The sequence below is a fragment of the Pseudopipra pipra genome, chromosome 6 (genome assembly GCF_036250125.1).
Source record: "Pseudopipra pipra isolate bDixPip1 chromosome 6, bDixPip1.hap1, whole genome shotgun sequence".
NCBI lineage: Eukaryota > Metazoa > Chordata > Aves > Passeriformes > Pipridae > Pseudopipra > Pseudopipra pipra.
In genome coordinates, this window is record NC_087554.1 from 63,201,160 (window position 1) to 63,227,286 (window position 26,127).

Here is a 26,127-nt window from a genome sequence, read left to right on the forward strand (position 1 = left end):
TCCCCAGTATCCCATCTCACCCTGCCCACTGTTGGTGTGAAGCCATTCCCCCTCGTCCTGTCACTCCATGCCCTTGTCCAAATTACTGTGGAAAGCCTGTACTGACTGCCAGGGATGAGAGAAAAAGGAAAGAGAGGGGAGAAGGGATGGACAACAAAGTTAGAAATTTTAAGTACCTCTCAGTTTCTGAGGAAGGAGCAATGTCCCACCCTGAAGGAGCCTGTTCTTCCCTGAGCTGGCTCATCCTCTGGGAACAGAAAGCTGTGTCTGGGAAGGGGCTGAAACCCCAAGAGGCTTCATTTTCCCTCGCAGACAGGCACCAAAACTCCTGTCAGGGAGACGCCCGCCTCCAAACCCAATGGAAACAGGATCCAGCCGCAGCCAGGATGGGAACCCACCTCCCCAGAGGTCAACACGCACAGAGAATCATCTCCAAAGGCTTGAAACAAATCCAAAAGTTTATTTCCAACGAGTACACAGACCACGTGGGATGGGGGATGCGCTACATCACGACGCCGACCTCCCCGCTCCGGCTTCCTCTCCCAACCACCCCTTCCCCAAAAACCTGGCAGTGGCAGGTTGGCACCCAAGGAATGGATTTCCCCCGCCACCAGCAACCTTGGCAGACAAAAAAAAAAGTCCTTTTCCAGTACTCCAGATATATTTTTCTTTAAAAGCCTGGGGGTTGAATGTCATTTGATACCACGCTGGAAATACAGCATCGGGATGGAGGGATGGCTGGTATTTTCATTGAGGAGGGAAAATGACCTTGGCAGGCGATCTCTACTTGGCTAACAAAGGCATATCTGTGTAAATATAAATACTGGGGTGAAATACCTGGCAGCACACCAATGTCAACACCTCTACCAACATAAAATAAAGCCCAGCAACATAAAACACCTTCGATGAGTAGTTTGGGTTAATTCAAAATTCCCTCCCCCCCCCCCCCCCCGTTCCCCATATTCTTCATGCAGGTTTATTTCACCGTTCAGTTATTAAGAATTCAAGTTGTAAAATACGCAAGTTGTTAAAAAAATTATTACAAACCACTTTATGACAGTGTTTGAGAAGGGTCAGGGGTGGGAGCCCCGGGTCAGGCCGGCTGCGCTTCACTCTCTGTGACGGTAAATCAGCGTTAAAAAGAAAAGACAAAAACCCAGGATGGGGTATTTACATGTCCTGGTAACACCAAGAGTGAAACCAGCTGCAGAGCAAACGGCTTCATCCATCCTTCATCCTAAAGCTACACAAGCTGTAGTAAAAAGATCAAAATTGGAGGGTTAGGGGGGGCCAAAAGCCACCGTGGGAGGGCTGGGACCATCTACGCTACTCGTGGCGTATAAACATTCCCAGATGCCAAAGGTTTTGAGTCCAGTGTAAGAACAACTGGTCTTCTCCGTAGAAGACTAGAAAAAGAGTATGAAAAGGTAGAAAAACCAAAAAGCACTTGTTACGGGCTAGAAAGAGTCACCAAAAGGTACCTAAAGACTAATGCCCTCTGGAATCCACAGGGATTAAACTGATACCTGGTTCAGAACTAGTTTAGTAAGGTCACCACAGATCCCCCAAGGCCCCATGAGACGCCCACCTAGTTATTCCCAAAGTTATGATTCCCAAAGTTTCCCAGGAGTGTAGAAGAGCAGGGGAAGCCAGGAGGGGTTTAGCAGCGGAGAGACAAGCCACATCCTCGGAAGTGTGAACCCGAGGCAGAGCCCAAAAAGGTGGCGTGTGTCCCCCGAGAGTGGATGAATCAGAGCTGGGAATAATTCCCCAGCCTGCCAGGGAGCTCAGGCTGTGTGTAAACAGGGTATCAGGCACCTCCATGAAGGGGTGGGCCCACAGCTCCCCAAGCTGCTCCCCTGCCCCTTCCCAACGTGGTGAGGCAGGAATGGGATTTGGTGGGTGTGGGAAAGGGGCAGAAGCATCCCACCAAAAAGCAGTATCCCCCAATGGGACAGCATCCCACAGTGGGGCAGCATCCCACGGTGGGGCAGCATCCCATGGTGGGGCAGCATCCCATGGTGGGGCAGCATCCCATGGTGGGGCAGCATTCCATGGTGGGGTGCCATCCCACCATGAAGCAGCATCCCACCATGGGGCAGCATCCTATTGTGGGGCAGCATTCCACCATGAAGCATCATTCCACCGTGAAGCAACACCCCAGGGTGGATCAGCATCCCACCACAGAGCAGCATCCCACCACGCAGCAGCATCCCATGGTGGAGCAGCATCCCACCACAGAGCAACATCCCACCACAAAGCAGCATTCCAGACCAGCCCCAAGGGAAGGAGGTACTACTGGGAAGCCAAAGAGCAGGACCAAGCGAGGAGGGCAGAGGCACAGAGGTGTAGGAGAAAGGAAAGACCCGGAAAGGAGTGGTTGACTTTGACTTTCGGATTTTTAGCTACCCCACAACGCCCGGGGCAGGGGCCACCCCGAGCCCCTTCACCCGGGTTCTGGCACCTGCCCTATCGCAGGAGGTATTTCAGGCACGTCTAAGGCATCACAGGAGTTCTCTCTGCTTTCAGAATCGCCTCAGTCTCCTCCCTACAGCTCCTTCCACCAGCCAAACAACAGAAAAGAAAAGTCTGGAGCGGATGAACGGACACAAACTCTCATGCACTACCACCGAACGTCGTCACAGGAGTATGAAGCACCAACCACGACACATGAATCACTTTTACTTGCAGAACCAAAGCTAACCATATACAAAATGGTAAAAAAGTGGGGTTTGCCAGGAACACGGAGCTGCCAGCACGGGGGGGACAGGCAGGAGCTGCCGGTGTCCCCCCCAAACCCACCGTGGGGCCACTCAACCCCCCTGCTGTGCTACCACCAGAAATTAAAAAGCACAAGACCAAACATTGAGCAACATCATAAGTCACCTAACCTGTTGCTATATATCTGACAACTTAAATAAAAAATATTAGTTTGGAAAGAAACCAACAATATCATTCCAAGAAGGTTACACACATCCTTAGCAGTTACTTTGCTCAGCACAGCTCTGGTGCTTTGAATATGGAACAATCAAACAATTTTTGTGAGCAGAAAAGTGACACATATTTATTCTTTACATATTTTTTTTTTCTCTCTTTCTAGGCAACTCTACAGACTTCGGATCTTTTGCCTCACAATGCAGATCATCTTATTCCCCCAAAAGGTGGCCAGGTTCTTTAAAACATGCACATCTCTGTAGCTTCCAGGCCGTGTATTTTACTTATTTTTGTTTAAATTCTGCGGACTAGCAGGTCGTCCCCATTCCTAAAAACTCTACATCAGTGTTCAGGGTGGCCTGAGTGCCCGTCAGGCTCCTCAAGGGTTTACAGGATCACACAGAAGAACTTCTTCTCTCTAAAGGGGTTTTCTGAGGCCGGGACGGGGGTCAGTAGAGGGTCCTCCTTGGCGTGGGCTTCGCAGTACGCCATCAGGTCTGCTGCTGCTTTGGACACCTGCAAAGGAAGGAGCCCTGCGTTAGGGACAGGCTGTGCTGGGAAAATCCCACCTGGAAAAAGATCCTGCCAGCAGGGCTGGGCAGGAAACATCAGACCCTCGACAAGAACCTGACCGATGACCTGACAGCACATCCTTGGTGGGGCTGGTTCTTCACCTCTGTGCTCAGGGCTGGTTCTTCACCTCTGGGCTCTAAGCTCCTCTCTCAGCACACGATCCCACAAGCATCCTTCACGTCCTTTATCCATTCACATCCTTCACCCATTCCCATCCTTCACCCAACCTGACCACACAAGGTCCGACTCCAGCATCCCTGCATCCCTGCTGGCTCTCCCCCAAAACCCTCAGCAGGGACATCCACGGCTGCTACAGCAACATTTGCTGCACTCAGCCACCAACCTCATTATTTATTCTGGACATGGCAGCAGCTCCCAAGCCACTGGAGCTCAGCCACACCCCAAAAGGTGAGGTGTTGCTTGCATCCAGACGTGCCTGCAGCCAGCAGCCGCCACTGCAGCACTTCTCTCCCTAGATTTAACCTCTTCCCAAGGAGGTGAGATGCCTTGGGAACAGTCAGTCCTTCCCACCCACCCAGCAGGGCTCCAGGTGATGCTTCCAGCTGCCTTCCATCCCTAGGAGTGCTGGATGGGGCTTGGAGCAACCTGGTCTAGTGGAAGGTGTCCCTGCCCATGGCAGGGGGTTGGAACGAGATGGTCTTTAAGGTCCCTTCCAACCCAAACCAGTCTGTGATTCTATAATTCCATGGGCAAGCACCTCCCTGCCTCACTGCCCTCAGCCATGGCCATCGGGGTCACTTGGAAGAGCATCTGCCATAAACACCACCCAGCACCACATCCCAGCTCCCACCATGTGCTTTGGGCAGCTGCTCAGCAGCAGCCACTGCCTCAGAGCATTCCCCAGCCAGCTCCTGAGCCTCCCTACCTTTATCCTGTCGATGTTGGCTTCCATCTTCAGCTGCTCCACCAGCTTCCGTGCTTGCGCTATGCTGGCAGTGTTGTTGCTAGCCATGGGCAGGCCAGGCACGCTCCCCGGGGGGGCTGTGGGCATGAACACACGTGGATCAGCCTCTGGGCCCTGAAATTCCCCAAACTATGTGCTGGGGTTGCATATGGGGAGCGTTAGAGCCATCGGAATGAGGGTGTGAGGAAGGGGGATGCAGACCCCGGGCAGGGAGCTGCAGTGACCCGCTGCCAGTGGCCCTCTTCTGTGCCCTCCTCACAGTCCCCAGAGCCAAGCTTTGGGGCCACTGGGACCATCTGGAGCCCAGCCGAGCTGTCCTTTGGAATTTGCTGTTCCATGAAAGCCTGTGACAGCAACAAGGAAGTCAGAGAACAGGCTCCCCTCCAGCAGCCCAAAGTGCCTCGCCAGGCTCATTCCCTGCGCATCATCCAGCCCGTGCCGGTGCCCAGCGTGAGTCCGGTGTCCCTTGGCCTCCCTCGCTTTGTTCCTGCTGCCAATTTGAACACTGAGATGCTAAACAGGATGCTGGAGTTTCCTGTTTCTCGAGATTTCCACCCCAGGCAGGCGGGGGGACGCTCATTAAGTCCCTGCCGGCTCTATCACGGATGTTTTTCCGTCACCTTCTAACAGCAGTGAGCTCCGGCCAGAGTTCCAGCATCCCACTCCCCCGGCAGCCCACGCTTTTACAAGCAGCAAGTATTTTCCAGCAGAGGCACAGCTGTGCTCCTGCCTGACTGGGGCTCACTGCCAGCTCCAAAATGTTGGGGTTTTTTGGGATGTCCCGCAACAGGAGGGCTCAGCGAGACCCCCGAGTGGGTGGGACGAGGATGGCACAGCCCTAAAATAAGGGGATCGTGATGTTTTAAGGAAAAGCTGAGGGCATGTCCAGCTCAAGCCCATTATAAGGGTGTTTGGACAAGGCTTATCCTGGGACTTAAGAGAAAAAATCAACCTGGCACTGGTGCCTGTGCTCAAAGAGTGAGTCATGCCGGGGTTTGAGGATGAGACCCCTCCCCAGCCCCCTGCGCCCGGTGGGGACCCCAAGGAGGTTATTTTTTACCAGAAGCCGGTCTCTCCGCTGATCTGTGCCTCTAGGGGAAGATCTGCTCCTCTTGGCTGCTCACCACCTTCAAGCAAAGAGAATATGGAGTCAAAAGGAGCCGGGTTAGGTGGCAGTGATGCCACTCAGCTCCATATTTACGGCGCCAGGAGCCCCGTCGGTCCCGCAGACGCCGAGCTCCGTGCCTGGCACAGAGGCTGTGGCTTTCCTTCCGTGTGCCCCCCCCGCCCCGTGCCGTGCGAGCACGGCCCCCAGCGGCATTATTTGTTTGCATTCGGCGAGGTTTTCGGCACAGGAAGAGGTTTCAAGCCAGTGGGCGAGCATCCGAGGGCTGCCGGCAGCCAAGGCTCGTGGTTGCTCCCCAGCTCGCAGGACGGAGGATGCTCGGGGAGAGGGGATGGATTTAACCGTCTGGTGCACAGAGCACGTGGCAGGACGGAAGGAGCATCCCCCGGGGAATGCTGCCAAAATCCCCCAGCTCCCAACAGCCCGAGCTCCCGGCTGGATCTGCTCTGCCCAGGCAAATCTCTGCGCCTTCGCTGGGGGTTTAGTTCGAGCCTGTGCGTTGTTTCCGCGCTGGTTTATCTCATCTCTCCCGCCTTTTTTTTTTTTTTTTTGTGTGTGTGTGTGTGGTTTTTTTCTGGTTTTTTTTTGGCTGGAGAGGAGTTTGAGCAGCAGGGTACAAGGGTACAACTCTCCTGCTTTTCCTTCCAGTTCTCCCTCTGCAAAGCCAGGGAGTGGATGGCGGCGTGCCGTGGTTCTGCCACGGCAGCTGGCACTGGGCTGGTGGGGCAAGGACACCACCAACCAAGATGCTGTCGTGTGGTCTGGATGCCACAGGGACTTTTCTAATGCAGCAAATGTTAATCTGGGGGAATTATCATCTCTGGAAGTGTTCAAAAGACGTGTGGACGTGGCACCTGGGGACAGGGGTTAGTGGTGGGCTTGGCAGTGCTGGGGGAATTGTTGGACTCCGTGATCTTAGAAGGATTTTTCAACCTAAACAATTCTATGTCGTGTCCTTTCATACAGAGGACCTGTTGCTGCTCCAATGACAGGGAGTCACTTCAGCAACTTCAGCCACTCCATGTTTAAGGTCATGGAAGAGGCATGGGAGCAGGGAGGACTGCTGGGAGCATCTGTATGGCTGGTACAGCCCTGATCTTAAAAAAATTATATATATACAACCCTGCTGCCACCCTCCTGCAAGGAAACCCTCCCTTCTCTTACTACTTCCAGACCTGAGGGCACTTAAGTATGGAAAATAGCCCCAAAAACAAAGCTAGGGAAGACCAAGACCCTGCTGGGACAGAGGAAGGGACATCTGTGTGAGCTGAGATGTCCCAGGGCTGCTGAGGTGACAATGGGAACTCAGGGGCAGCTCAGCCACCTTGTAGGACCCTCCCAGGGGCAACCACAAACCTCAGCCACATTCTGCCCCTCTGCAGATGCTTCAACCAGAAACTAAAACCATTTTGGGGCCAGTGATGGTTTCAGAGCGTTTCCACTCTGTGTGTTTCCTTCTGCATGAATAACAAAAACATGGCAGGTGACACCTCAGAGTGAGCTTGTGAATATCCTGCACCAAAAAACAACCTCACAACAGCCCAGCAGTTCTCGAGTGGCAGCAAAGCTGCTCAAACAGGGCAGCCACAAAAGCAGGTTTTTTAATCCCAAACTGAGGACACCCCACTGTACCCCCGGGAGGGTGTGGAGCCACTGGGAGTAAACTCAAACCCCCCTGTCTTTTTGTTTGGGTTGGATTTATCAGAGAATCACAGGATGGTTTGGGTGGGAAGGGAGACTAAAGACCATCTCATTCCATGCCCCTGTCATGGGCAGGGACACCTTCCACTAGCCCAGGTTGCTCCAAGCCCTGTCCAACCTGGCCTTGGACACTTCCAGGGATCCTGGGGCAGCCACAGCTTCTCTGGGCAACCCGTTCCAGGGCCTCACCACCCTCACAGCCAACAATTCCTTCCCAATATCCCATCTAACCCTACCCTCTGGCAGTGGGAAACCATTCCCTCTTGTCCTGTCACTCCATGCCCTTGTCCAAAATCCCTCTCCAGCTCTTTTGCATCCCTTTAAACGAATTCAACCCCTTCCACATGCTCTAAATAACCCATGACCCCTCTGCACAACAGACAAGTATCAAAACAACCTGCCAAGATCCCGAGTTGTTATTCCTGTGGCAGAGCCCAAAAGAGACAATATCCATGTACTGGACACGTTTAACATCATTAGCATGAAAATAATGAGTAAGGACTCATTAACCTGTGGGCTCCAAGGCACGAATCCCATTATCCAGGCACATGTGCCATTAAGCTAGGGAAAAAGCACACTGTCTGTATTCCTTTGTGAGCACCACAAAACTCTTTTCATTGCAGGCAAGGTTTAGCACAGCAGCAGAGGGTGTGAGATCAGCCAGTGACAATGGGGATATCAGGAAATACTGGGAAGCAGGGTGATTTTTAGCTTTATGGTTGGCATTTTTCCTCCAGCTTGAGGATTTACCTACTTTCCAAGGTGTAGTTGGGTTGGCTGCAATCAGTGGTAAGAAGGCACTGGGGGTTTGAAGGAGAGGAGGATGCTCCAGCATCTTGGCTTGGATTAAATCTCTTCCCTGTGAGGGTGGGGAAGCCCTGGCAGAAGTTGCCCGGAGAAGCTGTGGCTGCCCCTGGATCCCTGGAAGTGTCCAAGGCCAGGCTGGTCAGGGCTTGGAGCAACCTGGAATAGTGGAAGGTGTCCATGCCTGTGGCAGGGGAGTGTAATTAGATGGTCTTTAAGGTCCCTTCCAACCCAAACCATTCTGTGATTCCATGATTCCACAAAAAGCCCTTGCAACAAATGCCTGGACTTGGATGTTTTGCTGCTAATTTTTACTAGTTGGCACCTAAGCTGCAAAAAAAATCCAATTTTTTGTTGTCTGTTGAATGAAGAGCCACTGACATATTTGAATAACATCTTCTTCTTTTACCTGCAGCACCCGGGCAAAACAGGCACCAAAAACTGGGATTTAGTTGGGAAAACAGCAAGGGAAACCCTTGATCCCAGGGCACTGATGCAGCATTTACAGCTGTGTCAGCTCTTGGTCTGCTCCACCCAGCTTTGCCAAAATCTTCAGCTTTTACCTGTGATGTGGAGCAATAAATGTGGATGTGGAGCAGTGAGTTGCTGCTCGATGGGATTTGATTGGGATTTAATGTGCTCTGAGCTTAAAGCCAACATTGCTTTGGACCAAGGAAGAACTAGTTCTCCTCAATCCCAGTAAATTAATCCCATCTACCTCGATTTGTGGATGCATTTCCACAGGAATTGCCACGTAAAACCCAAAAGAGCCGCTGCAAAAGGAGCATTTCTTGACGCCGAGCCCTCCTGCTGAGCTGCCATCCCACTCCTCCCTCCCAAACCGGGCTCCTGTGGGGCTCTGACATCCCAGAGCTGCCAACACTGCTTGAAACAGCAATTAGGCTTCGTTTGCCAGCTCCTCGTCAGCACAAGCTGCCGCCTGCTCCGCGCAGAGCTGTGCTGAAAGGCTGCGGAGCAAGGGCTTGGGAAGAGAGGATCCTGGAACCCGAGTGCCTTGTCTTTGTCGCCAGCTCCAGCTCCAAACCCAGGAAATCTGAGCCCAACCTCCCCCCTAGCAGTTTACCCCCCTGTTCACTTGGGGCTTATCCAACCTGCACGTGGGTGGAGATCAGAATTCTCACAAATGTTTAAAAAAATGGCACTTCCCCCCCCCGGAAGTGCTGAAGGCCAGGTTGGAATAGGCTTGGAGCAACCTGGGACAGTGGAAGGTATCCCTGCACATGACAGGGGGTTGGAACGAGATGAGCTTTAAGGTCCCTTCCAGCTCAAACCATTCCATGATTCTATGATTTTAAGGGTGATTAATTAGTGCAATTGCCCTAAATAGGACACCAGCATCCTTGGAAAGTATTTCCTTACATTCCTGAAGGTGCAAAAGGGCATCAAGTGAGATTTCATGGATGTCACAAGACACCTCCTGTGTCTCCCGGGGTCTGAAGTGTTTACCCACTCATCTGCGATCCTCTGCAGTTTTAAACCTGTGGAAAACACCCTCTCCTGTCTCTCAGCTGGAATTGGAATAGGCAGGAACAGGCACTGGAATAGGCTGCCCAGGGCAGTGGTGGATTCACCATTCCTGGAGGGATTTAAAAGCCCTGTGGATGTGGCACTTGGGGACATGGGTCAGAGCTGGGGGAACGGTTGGACTCGTCGGTCCTTTTCTAACCTAAACAATTCTATGGTTCAATTCTCCAGACCTTCTTCATCTCCCAGTGAGTGTTTTCTCAGCTCTCTCCCACCACACCTCCCAGCTGAACCGAAAGGAAAAGCAGGAATGAAACAGAAAGTGCTGCCAGAGCGAAACCTCCCTGTTCCCTCATCACAGAGACCAAAAGCAGCATCACCCACCACCCAGAACGGCCCCTTTTTGGGGTGAAAGCAGCAGCTTCCCTGCTCCTTGATTTCAATAAAAAGTCATATTTTCCATCCCTGATGCACCAGTGTTTTTCACCCAGTTAATAGTAAAGTGAGTGAATCCCATTGGGGCAGCCAGGATTTGGGGAGAGAAGGGATCAGGCTTGTTCCTACCAGGCAGGGCATCACCCAGGACTTTTTTGGTCCAGAGGAGGGTTTTTTTGTTCTGCAAATGTTTGTTTTTTTTTTTTGGTCCAGAAAAGGTGCCAAGCTGGGTATTGTAACGGAGGGATTTATCCAAGCTCTCATTCATGCTCAGATTTCTCCTGCTTCCTGTGCTTCCCAGCAGCTGAGCCCATCCCAGCTCACTGCATCCCCCCCTTGAGGCAAGCAGGCTCTCACAAAAACTGCCTTTTCCTCCCCAAAAACTGCCTTTTTCTCCCCAAAACCAGCCATGACACAGCATCCAGGAGGGATAACTGAGCAGATGGAGGTGCCATCTCCTCCCCGGAGCCGGCGCTGCCGGTCACCGGCCGGCTGGAGCGTGGGAATCCCTCGTGAGGGGCCGCCTGGCTCTGCCAGGCATCTTGTTGCTTTTCCTAAAAGCCACAGGCTAAAAATAGGCAGCTCAGCTGAAAAAAATAATCGCTAAATATATCCAGAAAAGCATAAAAATAGCACAGGCTGAAAAGAAAATAGCAGAGCCACGTTTGCAGGGGGTGGGAGATGGGGTAGTCGCGTGGATCCCCACAGCAGCTACCGACCTAGGTGGGAAAGGAGCCTTAACACGCCCAAATTCCATGTGTTTCGTTATTTCCTTAAGGGAAGAAAATGTTATGAGCTAGGTTTGTGCCCGTGGGCTCCCATCACACTGCTCTGCTGGGGCAAAGAACCTTAATCCTGAGTGGTGGTTACAGCTCCCAGCCCCCATCCCCGGGGGTTGGATTCCCTTTTCCAACAGCCATTTTTTATCCCTGATGTTCAATACGGTGTATAAATCACCACAGAGCAGCTTGCAGGTCAGAGACGTGCTGGCAAATAAATAAATAAATTAAAAGACAACTGAGTGGAAAATGGGACTGTTTCCATGGGAACAGCTCCGTTATCACACCAACATCTGATCCTTCCTGCCAAACAGGGATGAGGTGGGATGGGCGCCCATTTTGGCCCAAATCATTCAATACCAGACTGGTTTGGGTTGGAAGGGACCTCAAAGCCCATCTCATTCCACCCCCCCTGCCATGAGCAGGGACACCTTTCACTAGACCAGGTTGCTCCAAGCCCCATCCAACCTGGGCTTGAACACTTCCAGGGATGGGAATTACCAAGGCAATGCAAAGCACACAGAGCAAGAGGGAGCTGCAGGAAAGATTTGTCTCTTCCCCAGTTTTGCTGGGGCATTAAATGGAGAGCTCAGGGCTGGAGCTGGCTTTGCAGAGAGCCTGGCTCGGGATGCCCCCTCCACCCACCTCGTGTGCCGGAGCCAACCACCCCTGCAGCCCAGATGGAGTCAGGATGCTCCAGCCTCACATTCCTGGTCTGGCAGGGCTGGCCCTTTTGCCTGGAGAAGTCACTGCTCCGTGGGCATCACGTGAAAGTGAGAATCTCAGCGTTTTGTTTTCTCACAGGCTCCGTAACGGCTCAAACCGAAGCAAACAGGAACCACCCTCCACTTCCTTTTTTTGTTTTTTAGGGCTTTTTAAAGGTTTTTCTAAAGGTTATTCAGATGAAGGATCAGCTGCCAGTTGGCACAGCCTGGCATATCTGCTCTGGTCCCTCCAGCCACCATTCATCCAAGATATTGGCTCTCTCCATCTGGGTACTATGGGGAGGGAGCACCAACCTCCTCCAGGGTTGGCACAAGGGTCTAGAACCATGGGAATGCCACCAGGGAATGCATCAAAAGCCAAGTAACCCTCCCAGCCTGCCCCAGGGACTCCAGGGAAAACCATTTCTGAGGGAAAACCCTGGGAAAGTGTTTGTGCACAAGGGACAACCCCAGATCTGGGAGGATGGGTGTCCTGAGCTTGGCCAGATACTGGGGAATAAGGATGCCCAAATCCTAAGTAATAGGATGCCCAAGTAACATAAAATAAGGATTTCCAAACACTGGATAATAAGGATGCCCAGATACTGAGTAATAAGGATGTTCAAATACCCAGGAATAAGGATGCCCAAAAACTGAGGAATAAGGATATCCAAATACTGGGAAATAAGAATGCCCAAATACCAGGGAATAAGAATGTCCAAATACCATAGAATAAGGATTTCCAAATATTGGGGAATAAGGATGCCCAAATACTGAGCAGTAAGGATGTCCAAATACCAGGGAATAAAGATACATGAATACTGGGGAATAAGGATCCCCAAACACCATAGAATAAGGATGGCCAGATTCTGAGGAATAAGGCTGCCCAAATACTGGGGAATTCAGGGATGCCCAAATACTGAGGAATAAAGATGCCCATATCCAGGGAAATAAGGATGCCCAGATACTGAGGAATAAAGATGCCCAGATACTGAGGAATAAAGATGCCCATATACAGGGAAATAAGGATGCCCAGATACTGAGGAATAAAGATGCCCAGATACAGGGAAATAAGGATGCCCAGATACTGAGGAATAAAGATGCCCAGATACAGGGAAATAAGGATGCTCAAATTCTGAGGAATAAGGATGCCCAAAAACCAGGGAATAAGGCTGCCCAAATACTGAGGAATTCAGGGATGTCCAAGTACTGAGGAATAAAGATGCCCTAAGCCAGAGAAGGCTGCTCTCTCCTTATGCTGAGACACAGAAGGAAAGAGGCCTGGGCTGTCATGGTGACACCAGAGGGGACAGATAAGGGCACATCCTGTCACGCCACCCCCAGCACAACCTTCCAGGGGCTTCAGGCACTGGCTCCAATCCTGTGGTTTCCCCAGGGCTCAGCCCAACCACTGCTGCACTTCACTGAAAAGGAAAATGGTTCAAGGGTTGGGCTGGTTTTGGTTTTGGGTTGTTATTTTTAAATTTAATAAAATGTCGGGCAGCACCCAGAGGCCAGCGGGAGACTGAAGGCTCCTTCAGCACAGGGGAGCAGAGGAGAGGAGAACACACAGCTTCAGGAATTCCCCAAAACCCCTGGACAGAGTAAAGTGTCTCCAGCACACAGATCACAGAATCACAAACTTGTTTGGGTTGGAAGGGACCTTAAAGTCCATCTCATTCCAACCACTGCCATGGGCAGGGACACCTTCTACTAGCCCAGGTTGCTCCAAGCCCTATCCAACCTGGCCTTGGACACTTCCAGGGATGGGGCAGCCACAGCTTCTCTGGGAAACCTGTGCCAGGGCCTCACCACCTTCCCAGCCAAGAATTTCCTCCTTATCCATCCAGCTCTGAACTCCTGACCCTTAATTAAGGGAAGCAGCCAAGAGCTATTATTTCACACTAATTAACGGATCCAGTCTTGAGTTTCAGCTTTGAACATCCTGCCCTTAAGAATTTACCAGGGTCAAGATAAAGATCTTCAGGGGAAGATGGGAAATGAGGATTGAAAGCAAAGGGAAGATGAAGGGAGCACTGAAAGGTGGAGACATTTCACCCACCATCACATTTCCAAGAGGATTTGGGTACTTGGCTGTGTCATCTCAGCTCCTGAAGAGCCAAACCCACCCTGAGCCTCAGGCAAAGTCACCCCAAATTCATGTCCATGGCAGTGCTGGGGAATGGTTGGATTTGATGATCTTAGAGATCTTCTCCAACCTAAATGATCCCGTGACTTACCAATCCCTGCCCATCAGCAGCCACCCCGGAGGAACTGGGGCAAGACATTGAGTTGCCCTGATTTGGCTTAAAGATTCTAATTTTTTAGGGGGCATCCTCCCCATGACTGTAGAAAATGGGAAGGAGCATGTGGATTTTGCATTAGTTGGTGGTGGATTACATGCTCATCCTCCTGCCAAGCAATTTTCAGCTAAAATAAACCCCAAAATGGCTCTTTTTTTTCGGTGAAAACCTCACTTTTTCTCCCAAAGAGCTCCTGCAACAGGAGAAGCCTTGGGCTGCAGAAATCCTTGCGATGAGAAATCATCCCCCGATGATTTCACCCCGATCAAACCTTTATTAGAATTTTATTTTAAGTAACACTCACACGGAGCCCCATAACCCTTTCCAGCCTCTGGGAATCACCCAACAAGTTACATCAGCGAAGAAACAACCCCATTAGTTTCGGCTCCCCCCCCAGGAATTACCTGAGACTGCTTTAATTAGGTAACCACCATACAAAAGAATTAATTAATTGGTGATAAGCACCTGAACCACATTACTCATAAGGCTCTATTTCAAGCTTCAAATACAGCAAACAGGTCACAGCCCATCGGAGATCGTAGAACGAATTCCCGGTGCTGCCACTGCCTGGTATTTCTCTTCCCATCCCTGTCCTGGAAGCAGCAAGGCTGGGAGTTTTTTGGGTTTTTTTCCTTATTTATTGATTGATTCATTGATTGATTTTCCTTCTTTATCCCCTGGAAGTGCCCGAGCCCAGGTTGGACAGGCTTTGAGCAATTCAGTCGATCGATTTTCCCTCTTTATCCCCATCCCTGGAAATGTTCAAAGCCAGGCTGGACAGGGCTTGGAGCAACCTGGTCTAGTGAGAGGTGTCCCTGCTGTTGGACTGAATGATTTCAAGGTCTCCCGCAACCCAAACCGCTCAGGGATTCTATTTCTTTTCCAGGTTTTTCACGGCATCCAGAGCTGGTGCCTTTAGGGCCAGTACTCAGATAGTGGCTGCACGACATGGAGATGGGAGTTTTGTGATGATTTTTTTGGGATTTGTTGTGGTTTAGGTGTGGATTATGGGGTAAAACCCCGTTATCCCGCGAGGGTTTCACCACAAAGCTGTTGCGCGACGGCATCTCTGAGACACCCGTGAAATGAGTGAAGCATCTGCTCGTGGCCACATCCCAAAGTGCAGGTGGAGGGTTGGCATGGAATGGGGGTGGTTTTAGCAGGTTTCTGAGGGGAAAAAAAACAGGTAAAAAAAAAAAAAAAAAAAGAGGTAAAAAAGAGGGGAAAAAAAGAGAGGAAAAAAAAGAGAGAAAAACGATTAAGCAAACAAACAAACAAAAATACAAACCAGAAAATAAAAGAGAGAAGAAAAAGAGGGGGAAAAAAATCATAAATCAAAAATCAAAAATCATAAATCACTTTTGCAAAGTGATTTATCGTGGCTTGGGCTGGCTCTGACATTTCATGGCCTGGCAAAGGAAAGAGTACAGGCAAGGATGCAAGCAGGGATACAGGCAGGGATGAGGACAGGGATCTGGGCAGGAATGCAGTCAGGGATATGGGTAGGGTTGCAGTCAGGGACACGGGCAGGGATGTGCACAGGGATCTGGGCAGGAATGCAGGCAGGGATGCAGACAGGGGTGTGGGCAGGGATACAGGCAGAGATGCAGGCACTGATGCAGGCAGGGATGTGGGCAGAGATCTGGGCAGGGATGAGGGCAGGGATGCAGGCAGGGATGTGGGCAGGGATGTGAACAGCGATACTGACAGAGGTACAGGCAGGGATGTGGGCAGGGATCCAGGCAGGGATGTGGGCAGGGATGCAGGAAGGGATGTGAGCAGGGTTGCAGGAGGGGATGTGAGCAGGGATCCAGACAGGGATGCAGGCAGGGATTCAGACAGGGATACAGGTGGGGATGGAGGAAGGGATGTGAGCAGGGATCCAGACAGGGATGCAGGCGGGGATGCAGGCAGGGATCAAGACAGGGATGCAGGTGGGGATGCAGGCAGGGATCCAGGCAGGGATCCAGGAAGGGATGCAGGCACAGATCAGGGCAGGGACACAGGCAGGAATGCGGGCAGGGATGCGGAGCCCTGGCAGTGCTGCAAACCGGGTTAGCTGGGCTGGCTGGGCAGAAGTAGGTTGTTGCTGCTGCTGACCCATATTATCCCAATTAAATTTCACTCCTGTGCCCTGCTGCTGCCTCTTTTTTTCCCTGTAACCTAATGCATTTCTGTCTAAAGTAGGCCCTGGTTACGGAGGCAGCGAGTACACCTGGGTCCTTCCCCATGGAATGAGGAGAGGAGGGCACGGCCAGCGTGGCAGAATTGGGACAGGGACGTGGAGCAGCATCGAGAGGCATCAGCACCAGGGCTCTGTGCTCAGCAGCTTCCCTTTGCTCCAGCCCTGACCCACCTACATCATTCCCGACAACAATGCTCCTGCAAAACAGCAAAATCCGCTTTTCCCTCCCGAGCCGTGCCCTCGGAGCCTTCCCCACGTTATTCCCCAGCCCGTCTCCGTCCTCGCCCCCTCTCACTGCTTACAAACCTCCACACACGACATCTTACTTTTCCCACGGAGCCCAAAACCCCTGAACCAGACAGTTTTCCCCTCAAAACACGGGCAGAGCGTCCCTGCCCCGCTTCCTGCTGAGTCAACGGCCCCGCTTTTCCCACCGTTCCGGCTGGATCTGGAATGACACACGCTCGGCACACACCGATGTTACGCGGGCGGGAGGAGAAGCCGCCAGCCCGGGCGGTGGTTTTACACTTCCAGTGCAAAAAAAAAAAAAAAAAATTAAAAAAAATAAAGGTTAAAAAATTTTAAAGCCAAAGAAACTCGGCAAAGCCCGGATTAAGCAGCGCAAGACGTGCTGAATTCCCTCCCTTCCCGTGCATCGAACCTCATGTGCCGGGGATCAATCCACCCTGGCCATGCCGTGGCCCCACGTGCTTTATTTATCCCCCTCCGTGTCCACTCCCACAGATTTAATCCTCCTGCCAAAAGAGCTGGAACTACTGGGATTTGACCCCAACGCTCCACAAACTGCTTTCCCAAGAGCCTTTCCCTGCCTACCTGGTGCTGGAAAACCTCAGTTTCAGTGGGTTTCTGTATTTTTCCCAGTATGAGCTACAAAATCCATGGATGCAGCTGCTCTTTGGGGGCCTGCAATTCCAGGTAGGATGGAGCAGCAGCATGGATTCACAGCCAGCCTAACTTTTCCATCATTTAACAGAAACACTTACACAGGGCTTAGATTTAGGTTTAAAAAAATAATAATCAGTGCCTCCCTTATTTTCTGCTTATATCTCTCCATAAGCCTGGGTTGCTGCATTAAAATAATCTTTTTATTCCCTTTATTCTCTGTTTTTATTCACGGAGGGGAGGCAGGAGGGAGAGTCCCCCCTGCAGGCATTAGATGGGGAGCGAGGGAAGCACCGGAGGCGGATCCAAGCCCCCCCCCAGCGAGGATGTGAGGCTGAGCAGCAATTATATTAAATCAGCTGATAAATAATGCAACATATTTTGATGGTCCCGGCCCTGCCAGCGCCGCACAAACACCACCACGGCTCCACGACTTTAAAAATCCAAGGGATGCGGCGCAATCGGGTCGGCAGGACTCCAAAAACTGAGCCTAAAGCCCTTTGGAAAACCCAAAGCTGCCCCAGGGTCACACTGGAGCCCTGGCCCCACGGCAGAGCCACCAGGTTGTTGCCTCTTCCCAGGGTCCTACACAAATCCATGGAATCCATCAGATCTGGTCAACGTTCAGCACTTTCCCAAGGTGAGAAACCTTTGCTTGGGCACTTTCCAGCAGGATCAGAGCTGCTCCAGAAGCACAGTCCTGAGGACTGATTGGAAGAGGATCAGATAGGTTGTGGATGGCTGATGACCCCCCAGTTAAGGACCCCAAACTGCTGCAGACCCAGCGGGGGGGTGGGAAGTCCCTGAGAAGGCACAGCTTCCCAATATCCCATCTCACCCTGCCCTCTGGCAGTGGGAAGCCATTTCCCTTCTTCCTGTCACTCCATCCCTTCTTCCAGGTCCCTCTCCAGCTCTCCTGGAGCCCCTTTAGGCCCTGGAAGGGGCTCTAAGGTCTCCCTGGAGCCTCCTCTTTTGCATGTGAACCCCCCCAGCTCTCCCACCCTGTCTCCAGAGCAGAGGGGCTCCAGCCCTTGGAGCATCTCCGTGGCCTCCTCTGGACTTGCTCTGGGCACTGGGAATCTCTTCTGCCCTCAGGAGGAGACTCAGACCAACACCTGCCTGTTTCTCCCAAGGCCTATGTGAAGAGGAACAAACCCTTTGGTTTGGGTTCAGCCCTCAGCAAAATCCAAACCCACCCAATGCTGTCAGGAAGGAGAGGGACAACCCTGGAGCCCAAAGCTCATCCCATGGGTGCTCCTCAATCCAGCTCTATCCCAAAGTGGCCATCACAGCTGCAAACATAATGAAGCCCTAACGATGACAAATGTTCCAGGCAGGGACACTCTGGCACTGTCCTGGGAGATTTGTGGAGACACATTTCTGGCACTCCTGACTCCCTACAGCTTCTTCATCCCGCTTCCCTCCCTTCCTTGCACCTGCTCCAAAGGAAAGCCAAAGACACCGGATCCAAAAAGGAATCAAATCAACACCGAGCATCTCACATCTGCTGACAGCTGGTGCTTTCTTACCCAAAATGACCCCAAAAGCACAACTTCTCCAAACACGTGGTTACTCACACTGTGCTCAATCCGAAGGAATTCAAGGCTACACCGAAGATTTTAAGACAACCAAAGCCTGGAGGATCCTTTCAGCATTCCTTCAGCATCCCCCTTAAGGGGATCACGCCTCAGGCTGTGACTCTTGGACACCTGGCAGCGCTCCCTGTGCCATCCCAGGTGTATGCTGCAACAGATTCAATGCTCCTGCACTTCATCCACCCTCAGCTCCCGGTCTCTCCTCTGGGACACAGCTCAGATGGGAGCAGGTAAGAGAGAAAACACCACTCCTGTCCTACTCCACATCCCTGCGGGCGCTGTTGGATGCACAGGGACACTCTGCCTGTCCTGGGGGAGCCACGTGGGTCCCACCACGACGGCTGCTTTTCCCTGGCTGCAGGGACTCAACGCTGCTCACGGGCAAATAGACCAAGAACAGAAATTATTAAAAGAGGACTGGCACTGGAACAGGTGGAGGCACCATTCCTGGAGGGATTTAAAAGCCCTGTGGATGTGGCACTTTGGGATGTGGGTTAATGGTGGGCTTGGCAGTGCTGGGGGAATGGTTGGACTCGATGATCTTAGAGGGCTTTCCCAAGCTAAACAATTCCATGATTCTAAGCCTGAGGCTGGAGCAATGCTGGCATTTGCTGTGCATGGATCCAGCCACGGGAGCTGTCGTGGAGGAGCACAGGTTTCCTGACACAGCAGGAATAACACGAGAGACGTGACAGCACTGGAACAACCCAACTGTAATTCGAGCACGAACCCACCCCAGCAGTGCCAGTTTTCCTCGAGTTGCCAGCCATGGAAAAACCAGGGCTCCAGCACAGACAGGTGGAGCAGGAGGAGGAGGAGGGTTCTCAGCACCGACTCACTCAGGGCATCTGCCATCATTAGGTCTGTGTCCCTGTGCAGAGACGCCGGCAGTGGCACAGGGCACCGATGTCCCCACGGCACCGACGTCCCTGCGGTCCCCGCTGCAGCTGGCAGCTCTTCCCATGGGGATGGGCACAGGCAGCTCTGCCTGCAGGGATCTGAATAGGCAGCTCTTTCTATGGGGATGGGCACAGGCAGCTCTTTCTATGGGGATGGGCACAGGCAGCTCTTTCTATGGGGATGGGCACAGGCAGCTCTGCCCATGGGGATGGGCACAGGCAGCTCTTTCCCTGCAGGGATGGACACAGGCAGCACTGCCTGTGGGGATGGGATCAGGCAGCTCTTTTCCTGGGGATGGGCACAGGCAGCTCTGCCTGCAGGGATGGGCACAGGCAGCTCTGCCTGCAGGGATGGGATCAGGCAGCTCTGCCTGCAGGGATGGGCACAGGCAGCTCTGCCTGCAGGGATGGGATCAGGCAGCTCTGCCTGCAGGGATGGGCACAGGCAGCTCCAGAAGGCAGCAGCCAGGCTTTGGATCTGCGATTTATCCGCCCTGGTCGGAGGATGCTGCAGGCAGAAGGAGGAAGGATGCTGAGCAGCCCAGTGTGGGGTAAAACCAGCAACGCAGAGGACTTTGCAGTGGGAATATCCCATGCTCTGTCAGGGACTTTTTTTCCCTTTGGACAGATTTCATGAGGTCCAGGAAGGAGCACTGATGCTCAGGATCCCAAGGCTCGGGCAAGGCTGCTCCTTCCCACCTAAGTCATTCCTCTCACTAACCCAGCTGCCCAGCCAGGACCTTTCCAGCCAGGAGAGCCACTTGTAGGGATCATCACAGGATGAACAGAGCCAACTTTCCTTCCCGAAGCTCTAGGGAGAGCAAGTGAGGGCAGGATGATAAACCTGTTAAACTGAGACATCAACTCAGCCAAAGGAGCTTATCCACGGCTCCAGGGTGCCCAGCTGTGCCCAGAACAGCACTTTGGGGGGCACAGTCACACCCCTGAAATAACCAACCCACAGCTCAGTGGGTCTGTGGATGCTGGAGGAAAGCATCTCTCACCACCAGAAACCTCCCTGTGGTGCCAGGACCCTCTGGCCACAATCCAGCAACACCTGGACCTTCCCTGGGATAAACTAATTAACCCAAGTTATGATGACAATGGACTACAGGGGAAGAAAACTGCTGTGTGAAAAGCAAGGGAAGGACGAGATAAGGTGAAAACTAATGGTGTTTGGTAGGATAAGCAGGTCCTGGCACAGCTTCCTTCCCAGGAATTATCGAGGATGTCTCAACTGCAAGTTGCTGATTTTTTAAGGCTTGGTATGATGCCATTTCAGAGGGTTTTTTTCCCACTGAGCCTGTGAAAAATTTGGTTTGGTGTTTGAAGTCCATCATTCCGACATGAAATGCAGGAGAGGAGTGATTTTAGACTTCAGCCTCAGCACAGCTGCATCCTCACTCATCCCAGATGGTCCTTCAGGTCCCTTCCAACCCAAGCCATCCTGTGATCCTGTGGTCCTCTGATCCAACATCCAGCTCCCGCTGCCTCCCCGCCCGCCAAGCGCCGGCGATTCGCTCGCACATCTTAATCAAAGACACCATTAATTAATCACTGGCCTGACCCAAAGTCCACGCTCGACAGACACCATCCCAGACACTTCAGATGGGTTTTGGAGCAAGCCTGACTTCCCCACGGAGCCAAATCCGTGTCCTCCTGGCAGCTGGAGCCCGTCCTTCTCCCCAGCTCAGACCTGCTTTTCCACGGGGCGCGTGCCAAACGTCTCGTGCCAAGCGTGTGCGGAGAGCTGGGAATGACAGCCCGTGTTCTCCGCAGCCATCACGCGCCTCCCCAAGAGCAGCAGAACCAGGAGCCTCCCCTTGCTGTTCTCCCCAGGATTTTGGGGGTGCAACACTGTTCCCATGCTTTAGAGGGTTGGGTTTTGGGGGAATTTGCGCCATGTATGTGGCACGGAGGAGGAAAAATGCACATGAGGAGGGGCTGAGGCTGCGCTGGGAGTGAGCAGGGAATAAAACTGAGCAAGGACAAGTGCAAAAATTTCCTGGTAAGTGGACCACGATGCATCCCACATCCTGTCCTGCATCATGGGGTACCATATCCTGCTGCCTTTCCCCCCATCCCTCCTCCCAGCAGCTGCTGCGACCCCAAAAAGGGGCTGAGCGAGAAACCAGAGAGGGAGAAACAGAGAGAAAAGAGCCTGAAAAGCAGGAAAAACTGAAAACCCACCCTAACCCCTTTGCTCATTCCTCCTGTTTCTGTGCTGGCTGTGAACACACACGGACATATCCCGCTCCCACATCCCGCTCCGGGTGCAGGAGTGAAACGCTTGGAGAAGCCCCTCTGAGAACGGATGCAACTCGTGCCGAAAATGGTGCTTTTCCTGCAGTGAACCCCTTATTCCCAACCCAAAGTGGGTCAATCCAGCAGGAGGGAGCAGGAGGTGCAGCCCCGTGGTCCCCGGCGGCACCACACGTGTCAGGGGCGCGCCAGCCTGGAGCATCCCGGCACCGATCCGTGGGATGGAGCGGCATGGACACCCCTGGGCAGCACTTTTTGGGGACACAGGCGGGTCTGTGGGGCTCCAGCACCGTCTCTCCAGCCCTAATTACTATGGTAACAGCCTGTGCCGGTGCCTGGCTGTCCTCCTTTGGTGACTCACTGGGTTTCAGGAGGAGAAGTGGTGCCTTGGCCACTGCCGTTCCCAGGCCAAAGCTCTGGAATCCCACTGGGAGCATCTGCGGGGCTGCCACGTGGGATGGCACTGCCCACCCCGGCAAAGTGTCCTTTTTATTGCATTTTCCTCCTCCTGCCACGTTGGCACTGGGTGGCAAAGGAGCAGGATGGTTTGGGGATTAATAATAATAATAATAATAATAATAATAATAATAATAACAACAATAATAATAATAATAGAGCTCCGTCACCAGCTCACAGCCATCTATCCATGGGAATCCCATCAGGATTGCCTGCTCCTGGCCTTGATAATCCTTATGCCCTGGTTATCATCTCCCCCAGATCCAAAATGTGCCCCAGAGGCCACCACCAGCTCATGACTGCAAGGAGCCTGGAGAAAACACCATGAGATCCTTAAAGCTGGTATATTATCCACTGGGAACAAAGCTGGCAGCTCCCAGGGAATTTGGGAGAGACGACGGGCATTTGGAGGCACCATGTTAATGGGGGGGGGGACCCACAGGTCCTCCCAAGATGGGAATACCCCATTTTGGGGACAAGGCTGACTCCAGGTGTTATCCAGGTGATGCTGAGACTGCCAAAGTCATGTCACAGCCGGCAGCACATCGTGTGAACAGCATCAAGCAGCATCTCTGCTTCCTCCTGCAAGGCTGAAAATGCCAAAAAAAGCCCCAAAACCAGTGCCAAGGAAGCTGGGGCAGGATGGGGCTGAGCCACGTGCCCCTCTATCCCACGGCACAGGGTGAGAAAAGCCCCATTATAACCCCGGGAGCACCTCCAAACCTCCTCCTGGAGAAAGGCTTCGCCCCGGGGCTTTCCTGGCAATAATTAATTGAGTCATATTTCAATCCAGCCAGCGGCCATATGGTAGGAAAGAGGATTAAAATCGCATGCTCCAGTTGCATTCAGGGAAATCCAGTTATAAGGAAAAATCCTCAGTGCCTGGCTCCAGCCTGCTGCCAGGGGATGTGCTGCTGCCATCCACATCCACACGGTCCCTGCCCCTTTTCCCACTCGTGGCCAGGGAGCACGGGATTGCTGGGGAGGCCAGAGGGAAACAGGGAAAGAAAGAACACAGAGAACCTGCGGCAGCAGGGACAGCAGTGGCAGATCGTGCCTGCTCCAAGCCACTGCCCTTTGGGTACCGTGCTTTAAGTTCATTAGTGACTCATTAGCAATTGATTAATGGGAGGGGTATCGCTGTGCATCCAGGTTTGCCTTAAATATAAATCATTCTCCACCAAGGAGGCAAGAATCATGGAATCACAGAACGGTTTGGGCAGGAAGGGACCTTAAATATCATCTCATTCCACCCCACCCTGCCACGGGCAGGGACACCTTCCACTATCCCAGGTTGCTCCAAACCTCATCCAAACTGGCTTTGAACACTTCCAGGGATCCAGGGGCAGCCACAGCTTCTCTGAGCAACCTGTGCCAGGGCCTCACCCTCACAGGGCAGAATCTTCTCCTGATACCTAACCCAAATCTCCCCTCTTGCCATTTTTTTTGCTGGATTCCCCTCCCACTGGGGAAAGCAAGCCCTGGACCAGGTTTCCCTGAGCACATCTTCCCGGTGATTTTCCCGGGGTTCCTTCACCGAAAGGGCTCCTTTGCCCCTCAAACCACTGCTGGGAAAAATTGGGATTTTGATAGAAATGGTGGGCATCCTGCCGTAGGGATGGCAGGATGGATGCCCCTCCACCTGCATGGACATCGCCCCCCAACCCCTGCAAGCCAGGCTGGGGCAGATCCATCCCAGCTGAGGCTGCTGCAGGGATTTGGGGTTGGGAAAGTCTCCCCGTTCCTTCCCATGGTTAAAAAAACAGGGAAAGAAAGAACACTACATCTCATTCATCCACAGAAAAAGCCTTCCCTGTGATGGCAAATCAGTTGATTAAGGAGGATCAAACCCTCTAAATCCAACCTTTGTTGGGAGACTGAACTCCCCGTACAAGGCACCTTCCCGGCTCCCAGCCCCCGGCGGGGTGGGACCCCCGCGTCTCCCGTGGTCCCCTGAGATTGTGGGGTCCCCGTGGGGTTGGGGGGGGTGCGGGGATTGGCATCCTGCGGGATTTGGGGGGATTTTCTGTTGATTTGGGAGCGGTTCGGTCCCCGCGGGGGTCAGTGACAGCGAGTGGCGGGGGTGGGGACCGCCCTGCCCAGCCCCACCGTGCGCCAGTGCGGCCAGTGCCAGCCTTCCCAGTGCTCCCAGTGCTCCCGGCGCCCCCAGCCCCGGCTCCCCCCGTGTGCCCGGCGGTACCTGGAGACGGGCGGTGGTGCCCCGCGGGGCGGGCGGCGGCGGCGGGACGGACGGACGGAGGGATGGAGGGATGGATGGACCGACGTTTGTGAGGGATGGAGGGATGGATGGAGGGAGGGATGGATGGAGGAGGGAGGACCGGAGGGATGCGGCCGGAGGAGGAGGAGGGTGGTCAGCAGCAGCCCCGAGCGGCGAGTCCCCACCCAGCTTTGTCTGCGCTCATCCCGCTGCCTACAGGAAGCGGCTCAGCCCCGACTTCCTCCTCCTCCTCTACTCCTCCTCCTCCTCCTCCTGCTCTCCTCTCCTCTCCGTCCCCCGGGTTTTGCAGATCGCCTTTCCCCAGACCCCGCCGCCTCCTCCCATGTCCCTCACCCTGCGTCGGTCCCTCTCCCTGGCTCTGCTCATCTCCCTGTCCCCGTCCCTGCCCCAGTCCCTTCCATAGCCCCTTGTTCTGTGCCCCCCATTCACCCCCCCGACCCTGCACCCCACACACGTCACGCACCAACCCCACAGCCCTGCCACCCACCCACAGTACCCCCATCCTGCACCCACGTTCCCTGCACCCCACAACCCCTCTGCACCCATCACACACCCTGAGCCCCACATCTGCGGCACCCCATCACACATCCTACACCCATCACACACCCTTCACCCTACACCCCCTGCACCCCATCACACCCCCTGAACCCCACACCTCCTTACACCCCATCACACATCCTGCACCCATCACATGCCCTTCACCCTACACCCCCTGCACCCATCACACCCCCTGAACCCCACACCTCCTTACACCCCATCACACATCCTACACCCATCACACACCCTTCACCCTACACCCCGTGCACCCATCACACATCCCAAACCCCACATACCCATCCCTGCACCCACAGCCCCCCTGAACTCCCTTGCCCCACACAACACACGGCTCCAAACACTCTATTCCTAAATCCCTCATGTCCCCTGAGCCCCTCAAAACCCTCTGTTACTCCCTCCCCTACCCCAACCAACAGCCCCCTGGCATCCCCAGGCCCTTCCCTGTCCCCTCAAGCCCTTCCCAGCTCTGAAGTTCCCATCCAGGGCACATCTCAGGGATCACTCAGTATTTTATGTTTTCTTTTCAATCAGTAAAAGCCCACATGCTTAGATTTTGGGATTTCAGCTGGAAGATTTTGGAAGCACAAGGGAGCTGGTTGGGTTTTTATAAAGTGGCTTTTTCCTTTCTTTCATCTGCCCCTTGAAAAATCCGCTGCCAGCCCAGCTGTGTGCTCATGGAAATCCTTCCCTGTGAGGGTGGTGAGGCCCTGGCAAAGGTTGCCCAGAGAATTTGGGGATACCCCACCCCTGGAAGTGTCCAAGACCAGGTTGGATGGGGCTTGGAGCAACCTGATCTAGTGGGAGGTGCCCCAGCCCATGGCAGGGGGTGGAACAAAATGGACTTTAAGGTCCCTTCCAACCCAAACTGCTCCATGATTCCATGATTTTATGAAAGGACATTCATGTATTCCCCAGACAGGGCTGGGGAAGGGGCAGAGCAGAGCTGGGGTGCAGCACAGCCCCCCAAAACAGCCGTGCCAGTGCCCCCAGCAGCAGCAGCAGCACTGTGGGATGCAGCTTCCCGTTGGAGCATCCCGCAGAGGGTGTCAGAGGGAGCCCCCCGGGGCCTCAGCAGTGGGCACAGGGGGGCTGTGTGTCACCCCTCCACTGGCCAGGCTCCACAGGGCTCCTGGCAGGGAGGCACTGGCTGCCACAAACCAAGTTTCCCCTCCCGTTTCCACAGCAACACTCGATGACTGATTTCCTTCGATGACTGATTTCCTCCGCTGCCCTCCAAGCAGGGCGCGGGAGCTCAGCCCTGGCA

General features: G+C 53.4%; 1 protein-coding gene across 1 annotated transcript; it reads right to left on the bottom strand.

Moving 5' to 3' along the window:
- Positions 1-440: 440 nt before the first annotated feature.
- GNG2 (G protein subunit gamma 2) lies at positions 441-24,502 on the bottom strand. The gene is made up of 4 exons (XM_064659624.1): positions 24,270-24,502; positions 5,493-5,559; positions 4,394-4,509; positions 441-3,450 (listed from the first exon to the last, which is right to left on the bottom strand). Exons 3-4 carry the CDS (start codon positions 4,478-4,480, stop codon positions 3,322-3,324), a joined length of 216 nt encoding a protein of 71 aa, XP_064515694.1. The 5' UTR covers positions 4,481-4,509; positions 5,493-5,559; positions 24,270-24,502; the 3' UTR covers positions 441-3,321.
- Between the last annotated feature and the right edge of the window lie 1,625 nt (positions 24,503-26,127).